Genomic DNA, 19,193 nt, shown 5'->3' on the forward strand with positions numbered 1-19,193 from the left:
GCGTGCAGTCACCTGTGACAGTGTGTGCTTGTGTCTAGTTATGCATGTCTAGTGTGTGTGTTGGTGTGTGTGTGTGTGTGTGTGTGTGTGTGTGTGTGTGTGCTTCACCCTCCCCCCAGATGGCGGTCGACTCTTTGTGGTCAACTGAGGAGCCTCACCGACGGAAAGGAGGCGGTTGCCATGGTGAAAGTGACGTCTGATTCATATTCAAACAGCTTCAGAAATTGTTGGTTTGACTTTGAGTATTTTTGAACAGTTTTCAGCAACACATGCAACGACACTGTCACGTTGTTTAAACATTAATACATCAGTTCTATCAGGAATGAACTGACTGTTGATGCCTTTCTCAGTTTGTTCTCTGTTATTTCTTGCTGTTTTTTAAAGTGAAGATTCAGTGATGGCGGTGGGTGCGGGGGGCGAATGTTTGCCTTCAGTGGCTGTAAATAAAGGCTCGTCTCTGGACTCTCCTTCGATGCGGCTGCTTCATTTGATCCGTCCGACAGGCTCTCGAGCTCTGAGGTAATAAATCTGAGCTCAGCTGCGATGCCACAGGGCTCTCTGCTGTGTCTGTGACAGAGGAGAGGAAATAGAGGAGTGTGTTGGTTGGTGTTTTACATTACAACAGGACAGTTCTATGAAACATGGCAGCAGCTCGGCGAGGCTGCGTGGCCAGAAAACAAAATGGTTGGATGCATGAAAAGATTGATTTGTCATTCTTATTATTACCCCGAGGATACAGATTTTAAAAGGTCTGTCCTGAGAGGCGACAGAGGAAAGGTCACATTGTTACTGAGGACACTTTAGGACATCTCAGACTCTCAGACTCTCAACATAGACAACCCCGTCTCCTATAAAATTACAGCCAACAGGAGAATACCAGTAGAAAAGTGGACTTGGCAGCGTTGTGTGTTTGTGGTCAGTCGGGTCGGAGACCTCTGAGAGCAGAAATGATCCGAACACACCGAGAGCTCGGCCTCAACCTGGACCTCTGACCCCCTGAGGCCAAACACTGCCTGGACAATAAAATCCATTAGACCCTCCCCCCCCCTGTCTGCTTGTTGTGGTCTGTTCTTACTTTACCAGAGAAGCTGTTTCTTTATTACATGACTGACAGCATATATTATTAAAATATCTAATAATAATAATAATCCCCTTTGCATAAAAGTGATTGCTATTGGTCATATTGATAGTTTACTCTCCTTTTGAATAATTTTCCATTTTATTTATTTCAATATTTATTTTTTAATTTATTTTTTTAATGTATTTATTTTTTTGCATTTATTTTTTATTGTATTCATTTATTTATTTTATATTTATTTCTTTATGCACATTTTTACCTTTGTATTTATATCCCCAAACTTATTTATTTCTGTATTCTTTTCCTTATACATTTCTTTTTAACATTTCTTCATGCATTTAAATACATAAATAAATAAAAGGGAAAATTAGGAGAGTAAATGAATAAGGGAGTAAAAGAGTAAATGAAAAAGAATATATATATATATATATATATATATATATATATATAGACATAAAAAATAAATAAAATAAAAATATCAGTTTAAGTCACATTTTATTAATTAATTAATTAATGGCTACATTTATTTTTAATATTATTTTGCTACATTGAATGACATATTTATTAATTAATTAATTAATTAATTAATTAATTAATTAATTAATTTATATTTATTATTTTTATTTGTATTTATTTTTTTGGCAGGTTCCGTCCTCCATACTAATCAGCCATATTAAGAGCAAACACCTGTTGGGGGGCGCAGTGCCTTTAAAGGACAATTCTGGTACATTTCAACCTAAAATCCTGTTTATCTGGCTGTAGATGGAGATGTAGATGCATCTTTGTGAGAGATGTGTTATTTTCAGGATGAGAGAGTGAAGCTGCAGCGTTACAGCTCCTGCTTCTGCTCTGCAGGATAAATCCCTCACAGGTCGAACATCTGAAATCTAAAAAACTTCCTCTGCTAACAGACACACACAAACATGCACTCATAGTCAGGGTTATACACACACACACACACAGTGCACCCCCCCCAACATGCCAGTGGTCGCCATGGCAACTCCATTCTCCACATCTCTGCCTCTCCCGTTGTTTCTCCCTCTTCCTCCTCCTCCTCCTCCTCTTCCTCTTCCTCCTTCATGTCTAACAGAAAATCCATTGGAGGGAGGGAAACGAGACAAACACGATCGATTCCTCCTGAACACACAGCGTTTGTGTTTGTCACCGTCGTGGTGGCCGGATGCTCCGAGTCGTTCGGTTTGATTTACTGATTTATTCATCGGCGAGGTCTCTATTTTTGGGGGACGCCCACTATGTGAGGCAGATGGGAGAGTGGGAGGACATTTAAAAGCTGCAATATGCAACTTTCAACACATTAAAATGGCAATAAATCAAATGCATGCAATATTATTAGTCTGTGTAATAAGGTAGACGGTCTGTTTGTGTGACATTGACTTTAAAAGGATTCCTGTGGGCGTGGTCAGCAGTGAGGTTGACTATAAAGAGTGAGCGCTGATGGAAGAAAACTATGAAGATGAACATCATCGACCTCCGTCATCATCAACCAGCCCCGTCACCAGAAGAAATGTTGGCATTGTCAATTCTACAAACCACGGATGTGTTGAATGTCGATGTTTCTGAACCAAAAATAGTTTCATATCAGCCTCGTATTACGCTTACAGAAACGCACAATGCCACGTGGTTAACGTTGTGAAATGATTGGTTAGGTTTGCGCAAAAAAATAATTGGTTATGGTCAGAAAAAGATCATTTCAGGTTTCTGTTCCAATAATATGTAACATCATAACAATGTAGTGTTACAACGTAGCGTTACAACGTGGCGTTACAACATGGCGTTACAACGTGGTGTTACAACATACAACGTAGCGTTACAGTGTAGCGGAGCGTAACAACGGAGCATAACGTAACATAACAATGTAACATAACGCCTCAACAACAAGCCTTGAGTTCAGCATTTTGGCCTTCACCATGTTGTTTTTTTTGGCAATCATCATCTTGTTTGCATGCCGCGTTTTTAAGCGCCTTCAATTTCATTGTTGTCAATGTAGACGCGCAGCAGGCGCACTCAAACGCGCTCCCTCTTAGCAGTTCACAAGTGACGCTCGAGCGCTGATGTGCGAGCGGCGAGCCAACGCCGATTTGCCTCTGATCTTTGGGCTTTTGTAGGGGTTCTCCAAAAACTGTCGGGGAGCACAAAATCAGGGCTAAAGCCGTGTAGAGTGAACTAGGCTTTAGTCGGCATGGATGCAGGCTCGCTGTTGGAGGGTTTCATAATCCACTTCCACTCCTCACTAATTGTCACTTAACATGGCCGACCGTCCACGAGGGCGAACGTGCAAACGGAGTGGAAGGAGGTAAGGAGAGGGTGTAGAGGTGAGAAAGGCCCTAACTCAAAGTATCTGAATAAATAAACTTTCGGGGATATCAATCTGTCCATTTAGTGAATCACTTTCAGCTGCTTTGGTGCAAATGAAAGTGACAACAGGTGGAGAGGCAACAGAAAGACAACCCCCAGAAAGGGAATGGTTCTGCATGTGGTGGCCACAGACAGTCCTCATCCTTCCTGATTGATTCTTCTCTAGTTTTGTGTTCTACTAGTGTCCGTGTCACTACTTGTAGCATGAGGCCGGTACCTGCAGCCCAATCAGGTTGCACAGGTAGTCCAGCTCCTGGACATCCATACGTGCGGTCGCAAGAAGTTTTGCTGTGTCTCAAGAGCACGGAGGAGATACCGGGAGACCGGCCGTTACACGAGGAGGGCCGGATGGGGCCGTAGAAGGACATCAGCCCAGCAGCAGGACCGGTATCTGCTCCTTTGTGTGAGGAGGAACAGGAGGAGCACTGCCAGAGCCCTACAAAATGACCTCCAACAGGATACTGGTTGTGCATGTTTCTGACCAAACTGTCAGAAACAGACTCCATGAGGGTGGCATCAGGGCCCGACGCTGGACTACCTGTGCAAACTGTTGTCACTTTCATTTGCACCAAAGCAGCTGAAAGTGATTCACTAAATGGACAGATTGATATCCCTGAAGTTTAACTGACAACACCATGTCCTGACTGAATATTGTCCTGTGTCACTTTTATCAGAAAACATTCACCACCAATGTTCTCAGGTCCAGTCCTGGTTCAGAGGTCAGAGGTCACAGCACCATGACAACAGATGGGATGACATACTCCTGCAGCCACAGAAGGATCATCTGCTTTAGAGGATGAAACCCTCCTCACTACACAGTAGAAGCTCTGACTGAGCTTCTACTGCCATCTAGTGCACGTTTGTACACAATGCAACAGGGTTGTGTTGAGTTACTGAGCTCTCCTCTTCTAATGGGTTCTCCTCTCCACTTGTGGATGTATGGAGACTAGAAAACCTTCCCCAGTTAGACAGTGATACACCGATGTGAGTTATTATCAGATGGAACTGCTTCTTAATGCGCTAACAGGGTTTTCTAAGCTGCAGCGTCTTTCTTCTTCTGTTGTTGAACAGAACAACCAAGAACACTTAAACATGGGGATGAAACCCCAGCGCCAGCGGAGACGACAGACAGACAAACAAACCGGTGGAAACAGGGAACACAGCTGTTTATCTGATGAGTTAATGAGTTAACTGGAAACACCTTCACCCTCTCACCACCTGATAGCTGTTGGTCTGACAGCCTCGTTAGTTTCTACATTAACAGGAGCCTGTTCTGAAACATGACTGAAATGTGCACTTTTCTTTCACATGTTGTTGTTAAATGAAGCACCAATTTTTAGAATCTGAAGACAGTTTTTTTTCCTGTGATGACCCTTTTTTTAAAGATCTTACAGAAGAATCTTCTCATAAGAGCAGCTCTTACGGCGTGTTGGTCTTCTCTTACTCACTAAAACTCCACTGACTTGTCACCTGTTAGTGTTTTAACTAACAGCCACCCCATCATGTTGTCTCTGCATGCTTCATAGAACTCCATGCAAAGTACAAATGGCCCTAAAATGAACAAAAGACCACCAAGGCCAATATATTAAAGTTTTAATCCATTATACTACTCGGGGAACAGAGCGTACATTTTACTATATTATTATTATTACTTTTACTATACTATATTATTTTTTAATATTTTATTTAATATAATAATATTATATATATATTTATATATGTATAAATAATAATTATTAGTAGTATTTTATTTATTTTTGTATATTTATTTTTATTTTCCTATCTTATTTATCAATTTCTATTTCCTTTATTACTATTACTATACTATATTATTAAAAAATTTAAATAAAAAAATTATATATATATAATTTTTTATTTTAATGTAATTTATTTTAATTATTATTATTAGTAGTATTTTATTTCTTTTTATATCTTTCTTTTTCTTTTCCTATCCTATTTACCAATTTTCTATTTCCTTATCTCTCAACTTTTTTTTTTTATAATATAGGTGTATTTTAGATATTTTCTCTGTACTGTTGTCTATAATTTGAACTTTATTTATCCATAATTTAAAATATGTTTTCGGTGGTCGGCTGTGTGATTGTTTTTTTGTGTGAGCAGATGGATGTGTTGTGAGGGTTGTTCGGCAAAACAAAATCTTTTCAATGTGGCGCCAGCGGCCGCAGCCTTAACGCATTGCCCACCCTCAAATGAGTGGGAGGACTGGCGTTTTGGCCTCAACGCCTGATCTGGTGTGAACGCAGCCTTTTAGAGATCACATGATCAAAGTTTACCTCTGATGCTTCTCCCCAATATAACTTTCTCTGCAATTATGACAAAATGATGCAACCAGACACACAGCTTGTATAAAAAATTAGACCCCTTTTATTGTGTTCTCATATATAAAAGAAATACAAAAAAGAAACATCGACACCGGGCGAGGGTCAGAGCGGGACGGGGTTTCTGGGTTTTTGGGCAGGGCGGGGCCGGGGGGGGGGGGGGGGGGGCGACATTAAAAGGGGAAGTGGAAACGACAGGAGGAACGTCAGACAGTCCGAGGGGATCATATCGAAACAGACATCGAACGGACGAGGGTGGACGGAAACAGAACGCAGCGGTCCCGTCCGGTCCCTCCAGACCCCACCTCCTCCTCCTCCTCCTCCTCCTCCTCCTCCTTCTCTTCATCCTCTTCATCCTTCAGGAACAACGTGGAGTTTCAGTTCTACAAACATTCATGAAAAGCAGAGCAGCTTCAGGAGGCAGAAACAACCTCATTGGTTGAGTCAAACCTGAGTGGGAGGGGCCAGAGAAACCTTTTTTTGTCAGAGCATGTTCAGGCAAACCTGTGCAAACCTGAAAAAGTGTAAATATGTGAGTGGCTTCATTCATTCTTACGTGACATTCATGGTGTTGAAAGGTCAGCAGGTCTGTTCACTAGGTCACCTCGAACGCTCAGCCAAACTAACCTGCTAATTAACCTCATAACGTGAGACTGGTTAATGTTCAGGCTGGACTATAGTCTGTATATAAAGATGGACGACATGACAGCTCCCCAAAAAGTGAAGCCAAAACAACTGGATCGCCCCCTGGTGGCTGGCTGCAGTACAGCTCATAAACCCCGCGCCCTCCATGTTAGTCGATGGGACACGAGCCAAGCTAAAAAGTTAAAATACACATCAAATACATTTTTCCTAAAGATGGTTTCTGTCATTTTAGGTAGTTCTTATCACGATGATGTACATTCAAGTGTTCATTTTTCTGTTAAGTTTGGTTTTAAATAGTTATTTGATGATGTAAATGAGATAGGAGATACTGTACGATAGAGGAAATGTAACTTTAACTTTCCATAACAGTCACGAGTTTGTGTAATAGAACATGTGTCAATTTGATCATAAATATAGTTATAGGAAGGTGAAGTCTCACCCCTTCTGGTGGACCACCATAGGACCTTATTTCGGAAAAAATATGAACGGTAGTCAACGTAAAACTATTAGTATATATAGGTATCAGACTGTGAAAATACGTAATTAGAAAGATGACACACCCAAAAGTTGCCTAAGTGACGTCTACGATGTCTGAGTGTTTCCTACTGGGATGAACTCACACCAGCAACAGGTCTGACTCCTTCTTTCTCTTCCCGGCTGATAAAAAGACCATGAGTCGCTGGATAAAACACATCAGGTCAGATAACGTTACATCTGTGTGTGGAACATATCTACGTTAGTTAGCTAGCTAGTGTTGGTGACGTATATTGTGCAAGACGAGAGATGTAGAGCGGTTTAACACAAAACTAAATGATACTATGACAAAACTGAGACTTTTTCTTGACTTCCAAAATTATCTTTTAAATTGACAAACATCATGAAACATGAAACATCGTGAAACATCATCACATTCGTGAAATAGTCACGAAACTTAATATATTGATTCTTGTACATAAGACACGAGTTTCACATTTTTTTTTCGTGATGGTCAGCATGAAATCAATTCGTATGTAATCCACGTAATTTTGAACCGGGAAGTATAAAGAGCGGTGAATGTGGCCGCGTAGGGAGGAGGTCGGGGTGGAACTACTATTGGTGCCCCGTGTGAGGCAACAAGTCAAAGTTGATTTATTTGTCACGTAACTTCCGTACTTAAGTTACAGCCCTTCCTGTGTTATATTAACCCAAACCACCATCTTTTTTCTAAACGTAACCAAGTAGTTTTGTTGCCTCAACCTATCTAAGTATTTTTTTTTATTTAAAAGGCTGGAGTGGAAATTTGCCCAAAAAATACGTTGTTGAAAGTTGTGCTGAGTGTCATGAAAAAAAAAGGGAAATTTGTGTACACGAATAGATTAAATTTCCCGAACTGCCGTGAGACTTTGGCTCCAAATGACGAGATGGCAGCTCCCATATCCGGGATGTTTATAGCTTCACTTTTGTACATTTGGAGGAAGTGGAGACGCGTCGTCCATCCTTATATATACAGTCTATTGCCTGTACATGTAGTTAATCTCAACAACCAACTCATCCGAAATGAGTATGTAGCAACTTTTTTTTGTTTGCATTGAGTGTTTCTCACTAAAACACACTGTGTGTATCCTTGAGATCTATCAAACTCCTTCCTTCATAAGTCAATTTTTCTTAAATTTGAAACCTGCATTGTTAGCATCCCTGGATATTAGCTGGCAGTCTTCATCTTCTTTGCCTTTGTTGGTGCGTTGCGGTGTTTCTCGGTACATTACTGCCACCTGTAGATCAGTGGAATAGTGTGACACCATTGTAAAAAGTTTCACAAACTGTGCTTTTTGTGATATGGGAGTCGTACTCTACACCCCATAACTCCTAACCTTCTGCGTAGACCTGCAGTAACGTTTACGAATATCTTTGGAGAACCATAATTGAAGCGTTAGGGGTCAGAAGGGTTGGCTGAAACATAATAATGGATTCCACTTTACCCTAACAAGTAGCGACGGATGTCTGACACCACTGTCAGTCAAAACAGAAGTTGCATTAGAATGGATTCTGGCTCCGGTACAGGAACATGATACCCCAGTTTTTAACCTTGCCTACAAAGCTCTGATGGGTCAGCTGTTGTTCCAACCGTGGAAACAACTGAACACAACACCTATGAACTGCTGTAAAATATCAGAGATACGTGCAGCCATTCAGCGGTCTGGAACCGGCAGAGCTTTCAGTACTCAAATACTAAACTCGCTACGACTCCTGAAGAACGTCCGCCTGCTTTTCTGAGTCCTAACGTTACTCACCACCGAAGTTTAACTCAACCACTGGGATGGTGTTTGCCTGCAGAGCGGCTCTGCCTCTGAGAAACCCGCGTGGAACTAAAACTCCAGTCCGCTCTTCAGGACAGCTCAGTCTTATCAGCTGCTTCGGTGTGATGCACCCCCCCGCCCACCTCGGAGCTACCGGGCGGCTAACAACGTCCTCCGGTTGTAGTGGTGGTGACCCTTCAACATGCCGAGTTGTTGTTCTCGTTTAGGATCTGCTTCTGCTTCTGCCTGTTGAGCGACTGCACCAGGCCGAGCACCACGGCCGCCAGCGAGTACTGGCCGGTTATCTTGCGCGGCTGCATGATGAGGCGGGTTGGGCTGCATGCGGCCCAGCAGGTAGTGCGTTCGGATCTTGCCCTCCTGCTCGCTGATGCCCTTCACGTAGATCTCGCCACGGTACTCGAAGGCGAAGCCGCGCTCCTTCAGGATCAGGTAGGTGTCCTCGGGCACCTGGATCTTTGCCGCTGATCCCCGTGCTGTCCATCCGGCTGGACAGGTTCACCGTCTTCCCCCAGATGTCGTACTGAGGCTTCTTGGCACCGATCACGCCCGCCACCACCGAGCCGTGGTCCATACCTGCCGGAGACACACAGATGTTTTTAGTAATCCAGTTTTAATACCAGCAGCCTAATGGTACGTGTCCACAGGGGCGTTCTTTATCACGAGGGATCGCCTTGCTTCCCAACTTTGGAGGCTTGATAGGCTACCACTAGACACAAGGCTCCTGATTGGACGAACGCTCTCCCTCCGTGGGCTGCAGCTCCCAGCTTTCAAACCGGAACCAAAACGGAGGCTCGTTTGGAAACTTTCTTCTCTTTTATCACAAAAATAGTTCACCGAAATGTGTTTCTGAAAACATTTTATGCGAGAAATAAGCCATGTAGCTGCTAAATCTGTCTTTATGTTGGAACGTCACTAATTTTTGTAACGCATTACACAATTACAATTTAGCCCCGCTGCTATTCGATCTTTTGGAGGTTTGTAGCGTGTTGTTGCCTGTTGGGCTGCAGTTTGCCATGTTATAATTTGAGCATATTGTTTTATGCTAAATGCAGTACCTGTGAGGGTTTCTGGACAATATCTGTCATTGTTTTGTGTTGATAATTGATTTCTAATAATAAATATATACATACATTTGTATAAAGAAAGCATATTTGTCCACTCCCATGTTGATAAGAGGATTAAATACTTGACAAATCTCCCTTTAAGGTACATTTTGAACAGATAAAAAATGTGTGATTCATTTGCAGTTAATCGTGATTAAATAATTTAAAGACTTAGTATTAAAATATGGATAAAGATGTGATGAGATGAGGTGGAAGACAAGATTGACTCAGTAGGGAATATTTAAGAGGAAGCATGATTAAAAATCTGAATAAAAACCCAAGAAAAACAAATGAAAAATAAAAAAGGTAGAATGAACAAATGACTCGGAGCTCTCACCGATCCTCAGCTCGAAGTTGTTGAACGAGTGCTTGTTGATCTCCTGGATGCTCTCGTTGAGGGCGATGGCGAAATCAGCCAACGCGCACAGGTGACCCCATTTATCTTCACATTGCTGCGGGTCAGAGGAGAAGAGAAGAAGAAGAAGAGTGTGAGTCGGCTGACGTTGGCATGCCGCACGAGAAAATCTGACACTTGAGAGAGAGTCGATGTGTCAGAGAATGAACCGGCTGCTGTCACTGTGGCCGACCTAGAAGTCTCTGACATAGGACTTATATGGCTGCATATTCAAGTACACAATGGTGCTGTACTGACTCCAGTGTTTATTTTTACACTGATTCGTATGCCCCATCACATGAACCTTTTCCAGAAGATAATAAACGACATCAGCCTCGACCACCTGGCAAACTGATAAAGTTTAAATGCAGCCTGGAGGATCTCACCTGTTTTTCAGGCGACAGGCCGGAGACAGCCATGTAGGTGCTGCCGATCGTCTTAATCTTCTCGATGTCCTGGAAACGATCCTCTCCGAGCAGCTGTGACAAATGATTCAGTGAGAAGAGTTTACTTTCCTGATCTCAACGACATCCAACACTTTAATGCATTGACGCAACTTACCACTTTTAGGATGTAGCAGGCTCAGTTTTAAAGCTAGAATGAAGATACTTGCATCATATACAACTAGAAAACCTGATGAATCCATTTGTACCAACCATGTCATACTAGCTTGTCGCGAAGAAGGTTAAATAACGCTCCATACTTCAACGCAAAATGTACGAAAAAAGTCTGAAAGGGGTTTCTGGACAATATCTGTCATTGTTTTGTGTTGTTAATTGATTTCCAATAATAAATATATACATACATTTGCATAAAGCAGCATATTTTGCCCACTCCCATGTTGATAAGAGGATTAAATACTTGACAAATCTCCCTTTAAGGTACATTTTGAACTGATTAAAAATGTGCAATTCATTTGGGATTAATTAACTGACAGTCCTAATTATTATAAACTAGAAAAGACATAAAACTATTGGTGATGAAGTAATACATATAGTCTGCTGTATATTCCAGTCATACAAAACTCAGCAGTTTTGCAGTTTCTGTCCGGGCTTCTTTCCAGCACAGGAAGTCAGATTTGGAATCATTCAACAGGACTGAAGAATTTCTATTTCTGACTAGAAAAACCTAAAATAAAATGGCGTTTGTGCAAGCTCAGTTTTCCTGACAAAACACCAAATGTCAGTTCTGATATTTCCCATCCTTCAGCCGCATGTGAACGCAGCATCAATAGAGGAGAAACTGTCTACTCAGCACGGCTGAGGATGAACCTGCATCAGGAGACAACTCAGCATAATCCTGCCGACATGACCGACTCACACAATGAGCAAGAAACATACAAATGAAACTGGGACGATTCACCTATCTCCTTATTCGATACTATCACAATACCTGGGTAGCGATTCGATATGTATTGAGATTCATTCACGCGATTTATTGCGTTTTTGTTAACTTTTTTTAACACCAGACCATGGGGGAAAGTTGAATCCTACACTTTCAGGACTTTTACTTTGGAAAATCTCTAAATGAATCCAGTAAAATGTTTTGATTTTTCAGCATGTATGTAGTCAGAGATGTCCTGAAGTCAAATATATCAGTCATTGTCAGGAATCATTTATTATCCAGCAACCCAGAAATCAAAGAATAAAGACATTTCCCTCACAGATTAGTGGTATTTTCTTTTTTAATTTATAAGAGTCATGTAATGTTTTATACTTCTGATGAATCCAATCAATCTTATTTCCATCCATGGTCAGCTCCATCGGGGCCGTTTGAATGCAGAGAACATAAATGTCAGTATCTGGGTGCTCTACAGTCGTAGCATCGGCCCATTTGACCACTGAGACGAGAGCGACAGCCGGCTTGACAGCCGGCTCGACCGCCGCGTTACCACGATACGATAACGTTTCCTGTCCGTGACAGAGTTAGCATGCAGCTTTAGCCGTGATGTCTAGCTCTTGCTTTTCCGGCAATGTGTGAAACTCAAAGTGTTTCCATCCCTTACTGGATGTGTAGTGTTTACCAATTACCCACGTGGACTACCGTTTTCTGCTTTTGGTTTCGGCTCGCTGCGGTTTGTTTTGGTTGACGGATACGGAACGGATATGACGTCACGTTACTCAGACTACAACAATAAAAGTCACTTCTTTCTACCTCCCACATAGACTCAAATGAAGCACATATATCGATTCTGGCATTAAAAAATCCATTTCAAAATCCCCCCCTACTATCTGCTGCTAACATTATGAGCCACTCTGCCGTCTTCCTCCGTGTCTCTTTGAAGGCGAGCTCCCTGACGGAGAACACAGAAGTCTGCTCGTGTTTGAGGAGACAGCGAGGAGAGAGAGTGTCCCGAGGCAGCACAGAGCTCAGCTGGTGTCTGGTGTCCCGTCTCTGCTCTTTATTAGGACACTTTGACACTTTCTGTCAAAAACTCTCGATCAGGACCGCGAGTTCCTCCTCCAGACTTTCAGTCTGTCCGCGGGGACCCCGAGCTGTGGAGAGCTTCAGGGGAACTTCAGCGAGCGGGCTACACATACATTCAGAAAGCTATCTACAGTCATTTGATGTGCCTGTTTCAGAAATCAGGACACGTTTAAACGTGTAAAGTTTCAGTTTAAGCAGTCTGACTCTGACTAACCAACACGGTCTCCACTTCCGACGCGTCAAATACCAATGTTTGAGGTGCCCTTTAGCGACAGTACGTACGACAGTACCGGGCTTTCAACTGACTCCAATGTAAACCCACCCATGGCGGTTATTAGACAGTCGGACGTAGTATTAATAGGGTGAGAGTCCGTTCAGAGCGGGAGGGAGACGGGGTGGACGGGTTCAAACAAACACAAGACTTTAGAAACTAAAAGAAACGTATTTTGTCACATCAGTCGTTAGTCACATGAAACCGTTTAGTATCGTCAGTCACGTGAGTCACTAGTCAGTGAAGTTTAAAGTCAACCACGACCGTTTCCTAACCCTAACTAAATAATTGTGTTGCCTAAATACCTTCTTCTTGCTTCAAATACATTTGAATATTTCTCACCGAAGCTTCGAAGCCCAACAAAAAGGTATTCGGGACAGCCCTGCGTGAGTCACATGACTTGTTAGTATCATCAGCTGTTAGTCAGTGAAGTTAACGTCGACCCACGACCCTTTCCTAAACCCCTAACTAAGTGGTTGTGTTGCCTAAACCTAACTTCCTGTGAAAACGGAAGTTTATTTTGAAAGGACAAAAGTACTTCTCGTTACTGCGTACTACACTCCCATTTACACCCACACTCCCATTTACAGTACTTCTCATCATGAATATACTACATCCTGTTTACATTCAGTTTTACCATCTGAAATACTGTCGTCAACTAAATTACATATTTACATTTACATTAATAATTTTATATTTACTTATGGTTATATTAATTTTAACTGCACTATTTTATGCCCTAGGTTATCATTTTGCTTTTATATTTACTTGTGTGATTTTCCCTCTTTATACATATATATATATATATATTATGAGCATTGTTAAAGGAACCTGATACCAAAGATTGGCTTCGCTGGAAATGACAAAATAAAGAACCTTGAACCTTGAGATTAAAGTGGCAAATTTACTCCTAAATGTTGTTCCTCCTAAAGTAGTGTTATTAGTGATTATTAGTTAGTATTTGTAGTTTATATCTGAGTATTTTCTCTGAATAATTTGGCCCTAAAAATGGTTGTGATAAAGAAACCTCAGTCCGACTCTTCCAACTCCTGTAACTCAGGAGGGAAATCAGTCCCTGGAATAGAAGCTCATACCTGGATTCTATTTTCTACGTTGAGTGTTTAGTCTCCTCAGGAGATAAATGCCTCGTGATAACCTGCAGACGTGAGCTCTCCTTGTTGTTTCTGAAGTGTTGCTGCTGGAATCAGAAACTCCTGCATGTTTAAGAAGTCGTGCTGAAGTGGGGAGTGGGGCTGCACTTCAGAGTCTCACCTCGTCGAAGTCGGCGATGATTTCGTTGAGGAGCCTGAGGCACTCGACTCCCTGGTTGTTCATCTCGGTCTGGGAGTAGAAGTCAGCGAAGCCCGGGATGGACGCGAACATCACGCCCACGGAGTCGTAGGACTGCGAGTACAGCTCCTGTGGGACAGACGTCACACGCTAAAATGTTACTGATGAAAACGCTGAATCATTTCAGTCAAAATGTGATCTTTGTAGAATAAAAGCTGTTGATGCCTACATGAGGAAATGAACTGGTAACACTTTATAATAACCATCATTCATAAATGATTAATTAATAGTTAATTAAACTTAATTAACAGTTATTTTACTGTTAACAAACCCATGAAATGATAAACAATAATGGTTAATAATTATTAGTAATGCTATGAAATAATAGTTTATAGATTATATATTGTATTATATATCATAGCTGATAAGAAACGATAACAATTACATAATGATTACATGAGTAAACTATTTATTAAGAGTTATTGTTGCACACATTATAAGATTTTACATACTATATTTAGTATTTGTTAATAATTACCAGATGATTTGTAAACATTTAAGAAATAATTTGTAAACATCTATAAACATTACATAGATAGATGGACCAGAAATCAATTATTAACCATTTAACAAAGTATTATTTATCAAATAATGTTTATAGATACTTAACAAAGTATTTATTAACCATTTTAACAAAGTATTATAATCATCAGTTTTAACTTTATAATAACCATCCAAATAAAAAGGCAATTAAAGGTTTACAAATAATTTTCTAATCATTAAAAGAAAAAACTTATATACAATTTTATAATGTGTGCAACAGTAAACAGTTAAAATAAAATTAATAAATAATAAAATTAGAAAGTATTGATTATCATTTTGTCAACAGTAAAATAAATATTAACTACTTTTTAATTAACTATCAATTTTCCGTTTATAAATGATGGTTATTATAAAGTGTTACCGATTGCATTCAGATTATTTTTTATTTAGTTTTGATTTTATGTTTTTATGTAATTTGTTTGATTTCACCGTGTGCAAATAAATAAGACTAAACTCAAAGTTAAGAGATGCTTTAATGGATAAACCCTTGCATGTGTTGTGTGATGCAGCAGCAGCAGCAGAGTGGATAACTGCAGCAGCTGCACTGCTCCGTCTCCACCACCGGGGGGGCAGCGAAGACACACGAGCGACACGAGACATACTAACGTCACATGAGTGATCCATCACGTCGTTATGGGAATATTTGAATAATAATAAGCTGGTAAACATTAATGTCCAGTTCAACAGTTCATATCAATAATTGAGGAGTCTTCTCTGTCTGTATTCTGCCTTTCTGACTTTTCAATTTAATCACACGTATAAAATCAGCCTCTGACGTCACCGTGACGTCGTCACCGACATTATTCACACCTAATGAGCTCAGTCAAATGTCAAAGATCAGTCCAACTAATTGACTGCGTCTCTTAGGATCACGTCAGTCAGCATAATGAGGTTTATTTGTGGCTTCATCCTGCAAGGTGAACGTACTTGAGGAGGATGTGGGTGAATATTCTGCAAATATATGAATATATTTATTATTGTAAATCAATTGCCAACACAAAACAATGACAGATATTGTCCAGAAACCCTCACAGGTACTGCATTTAGCATAAAACAATATGCTCCAATCATAACATGGCAAACTGCAGCCCCACAGGCAACAACAGCTGTCAGTGTGTCAGTGTGCTGACTTGACTATGACTTGCCCCAAAACTGCATCGCAAACTAAAAATGAAAACGTTATACGATATGAATGACACCTGATTAATTCTTAAGATCATCAACACCTCTTCAGGGTTGTACGAGCCCCCATTAGTGACGCAGGATCTAAATCACGGAACAATAATCAGCCTAATTAATAATGTAACGAGTGATCAGCGACCCAACCTGTCCTAATGGATGCATTTTTAATCATGTCCTTTTTTTAATTAGGAGGCAGGCACCGGGAGCAGAATGATATCAGCTCTCCTCTCCTGACATTCATAATTCCATCGGCTTGCTCGCCTCTTTGTTCGGGGAGGCGACGGAAGATTGGAGGAGTCGATAACGAAGGAGCCCGACGAGGACAATACGGCGATTTGACTCCGGAGCGCGATAACCGTCCTCTCCGCCGACCAGAACAATCAGTCATTATCGAGTCGGTAGACGAGAAGAACGCAGCAGAACCAACGGGGGAAAAGAAAGAAAGAAAGAAATGAAGCCATTTTCTTGTCACATTGTTTTTCTCCCACATGAAAAAAAGCTTTTTACTTTTGTGTGAATTAATATGGAACCCTGGTGATGGATGTTTAAATAGATTCATCCCAAAGTCATCTCATCTTTTCATCTTAATTGCTGGCAGCTCATTACAGAGTAAGTTATCAGCTACCCTTTGATTATGAAGGTTTCACTTTTATGGTGTAATAAATCTCATAAATCTCATTAAAAACTAAGATTTTTTTTTTTTACAACCCGTTCTCACTCTCAACTTGTCAAATACCAGCCGTTGGTCAGCGCCCCCTCGCCATCGGAAACCGACGCACGCAGGTGCCTTTAGCGACAGTATGTGATGAACTGGCTTTCAACTAACTCCAATTTAAAACCACCCACGCTGTAATTAGACGGTCGGAGCAAGTGACGTAGTATTAATAGCGTGAGAGAAGCTCAGGCGGACGGAGGGAGGAGGACGGGTCAAACACACACAAGACCTTTCAACCAGGAAGGGACCGCTGTTCGGTTTCCCGTGTGAAACTAAAAGTAACGTTGACTGTATTTAGTCACGTCAGTCGTGAGTCATGTGAGTCACGTGAGTCACGTGACCTCACGTGAGTCACGTGAGTCGTTAGCATCGTCGATCCTGTGAGTCGTTAGCCACGTGAGTCGTAAGTCACATGCGTTGTTAGTATCATCAGTCCCATAAGTCGTAGTATCGTCAGTCCCGTTAGTCATTAGTCACGTGAATCATAAGTATCGTCAGGCCCGTGAGGCATGTGAGTCGTTATATCGTCAGTCCCTGTGGGGTCACGTGAGTCGTTGGTGTCGTAAGTCACGTCAGTTGTTAGTATCGTCAGTACCGCGAGTCGTAAGTCATATGACTCGTCTGTATTGTCAGTCCCCGCGAGTAATGTGAGTCGCTAGTCAGTGAAGTTAACGTCAACACGACTGTTTCCTAACCCTAACTAAGTGGTTGTGTTGCCTGAAACTTCCATTTTTCATTGACTTCTATACAATCTGACCAGAGGAGTCGCCCCTGCTGGCTGGTAGAAAGAATGCAGGTTTAAGGCATAGAATATGTCATATTAATCAAATCACATTCAAGGTAATGCATTCAAGGATCTAAAGCACAATGATTAGAAAAAAGTATGCAGCAGCTTTACAGAAGACCAATCTGTGTGTGTGTGTGTGTTGTGTGTGTGTGTGTGTGTGTGTTCCCCTTTAGACGTTTAACGAGTGCGGAACCAGGAGGCATTAAAAGGAAATTAAAAGTACAAAAGGAAAAGGGCAGCAGAGATAAGGTGAACAACAAGAGAAACTTTGTAAAAAGTCTGACTCTGCAGAGTCGGGCAGCTGAGTCACTTCCCGCGACGGAGAGATGAATCAATGTGTCTGCTGCCGACTGACAACGTGTTATTAAAATCAAATCAAACGCGTACAACCAAAAAAAAAAACCTCCCCGGTCTGAACGAACCGCCCCACCAATTCCCTCCCTCTCTCTCTTCCCCTCCCTCTCTCTCTCCTCTCTCTCTCTCCTCTCTCTCTCTCTCTCTCTCGCTGTGTGCAGTTGTTGAAAAGCAATTACAGAGTCTTTTTCTTTCCTTGGCGGCTTGAACACTGAGGCGACGGGAAACGGCTGTAATAAACGTATAGGGGGACTCATTTTGGAGAGCAGGTCAGCGGTGAAGAATGAGGTGAATACTATGTGTGCAGATGTGTGAGAGGAGGTGCTGCTTTATAACAACTCTGAGCTCCGAGTCACCGTTGTGTTTAGATCTGTCATTACTGAAAATATTCATCCTCAGATTCATATCCAGAGGTTGAAAGGAGGTCCTGCATGTGGGTCTCATCATACTTACCACACATTTCTATCAACTACATTTTACTCACTAAGTTAATAGCTGAACATCGTAACGAGACGTCCTGCTCAGACAGGTTGGAAACAAACCTCCAGGTTAGACAAACTTCCTTGGAAGGTGGTTCACCTTTGAGCTTCTGTACTTATTTAATTTATATATAGAAATAAAATCCATTTAGCTCATTTTCTGCATATCAGCGCCTGCGTTCATCAAATAAAAAATTGAGTGTTATTAGTGGCCTTCGAATGAAAACTCGTGATCTCCTGTTACAACAACAGAAGTCGTGAATGACAATACAGTAGGCGTGGCGTTCAAGTGGTCCTGCTAGGCAAAGACAATATTAACTTTACTGTCGGCGTCTAGAAGCTACAGAGGCTAACAATTTAGAAAGCTAAATGTTTTTAAAGTTTTAAAGCATGCACCTTGGCGGAGGTCTGCGCTCTCCGAGTGCCATTCTAGTTTCAAATGGATTGTATCATGCCATGATGAATTTTCGCTGCATCGAGCAAAAAGCCGACTTGGTGCATTACGCGTTGTGATTCGCGAGAAGCTCTCTTCTGCTGCCGGTAAACGACATTAGGTGTAGCTGTATTGTTGTCCGGATGGAAACAGAAGGGATTATACACGCTGTACAGAGCCATAAACAGGTTGAGATAACGAAAAAGGAAAGAAAAGGTGTCGGGAGAAAACTGGGAGAAAGACGGGTAAACTGTAACCTCGGATTAAACAGGAGACGGCGATGAAAAATGGGAGTCTCCCGGGAAAATCGGGAGGGTTGATAAATATTGGTCGGAGACGCTGTTGTGAATAGTGAATATTAAAGTTATTAATAATATTAATTGTGACTGATGTATTCCTGTTTCATGTCTGTCTGTGGAC

General features: G+C 41.4%; 1 protein-coding gene across 1 annotated transcript in view; it reads right to left on the reverse strand.

The window, feature by feature from the left end:
• Positions 1 to 7,704: 7,704 nt before the first annotated feature.
• The window catches only part of adcy8 (adenylate cyclase 8 (brain)), a 93,832-nt gene continuing 82,343 nt past the window's right edge, over positions 7,705 to 19,193 (reverse strand). Inside the window, 7 exon segments of the mRNA XM_037787730.1 lie at positions 7,705 to 8,923; positions 8,926 to 9,040; positions 9,042 to 9,191; positions 9,193 to 9,308; positions 10,176 to 10,290; positions 10,619 to 10,711; positions 14,203 to 14,349. Of these exon segments, the coding sequence (XP_037643658.1) occupies positions 8,865 to 8,923; positions 8,926 to 9,040; positions 9,042 to 9,191; positions 9,193 to 9,308; positions 10,176 to 10,290; positions 10,619 to 10,711; positions 14,203 to 14,349 (795 nt within the window). The 3' untranslated portion in view covers positions 7,705 to 8,864.

The sequence above is a fragment of the Sebastes umbrosus genome, chromosome 12 (genome assembly GCF_015220745.1).
Source record: "Sebastes umbrosus isolate fSebUmb1 chromosome 12, fSebUmb1.pri, whole genome shotgun sequence".
In the NCBI taxonomy this organism is placed as follows: Eukaryota; Metazoa; Chordata; class Actinopteri; order Perciformes; family Sebastidae; genus Sebastes; species Sebastes umbrosus.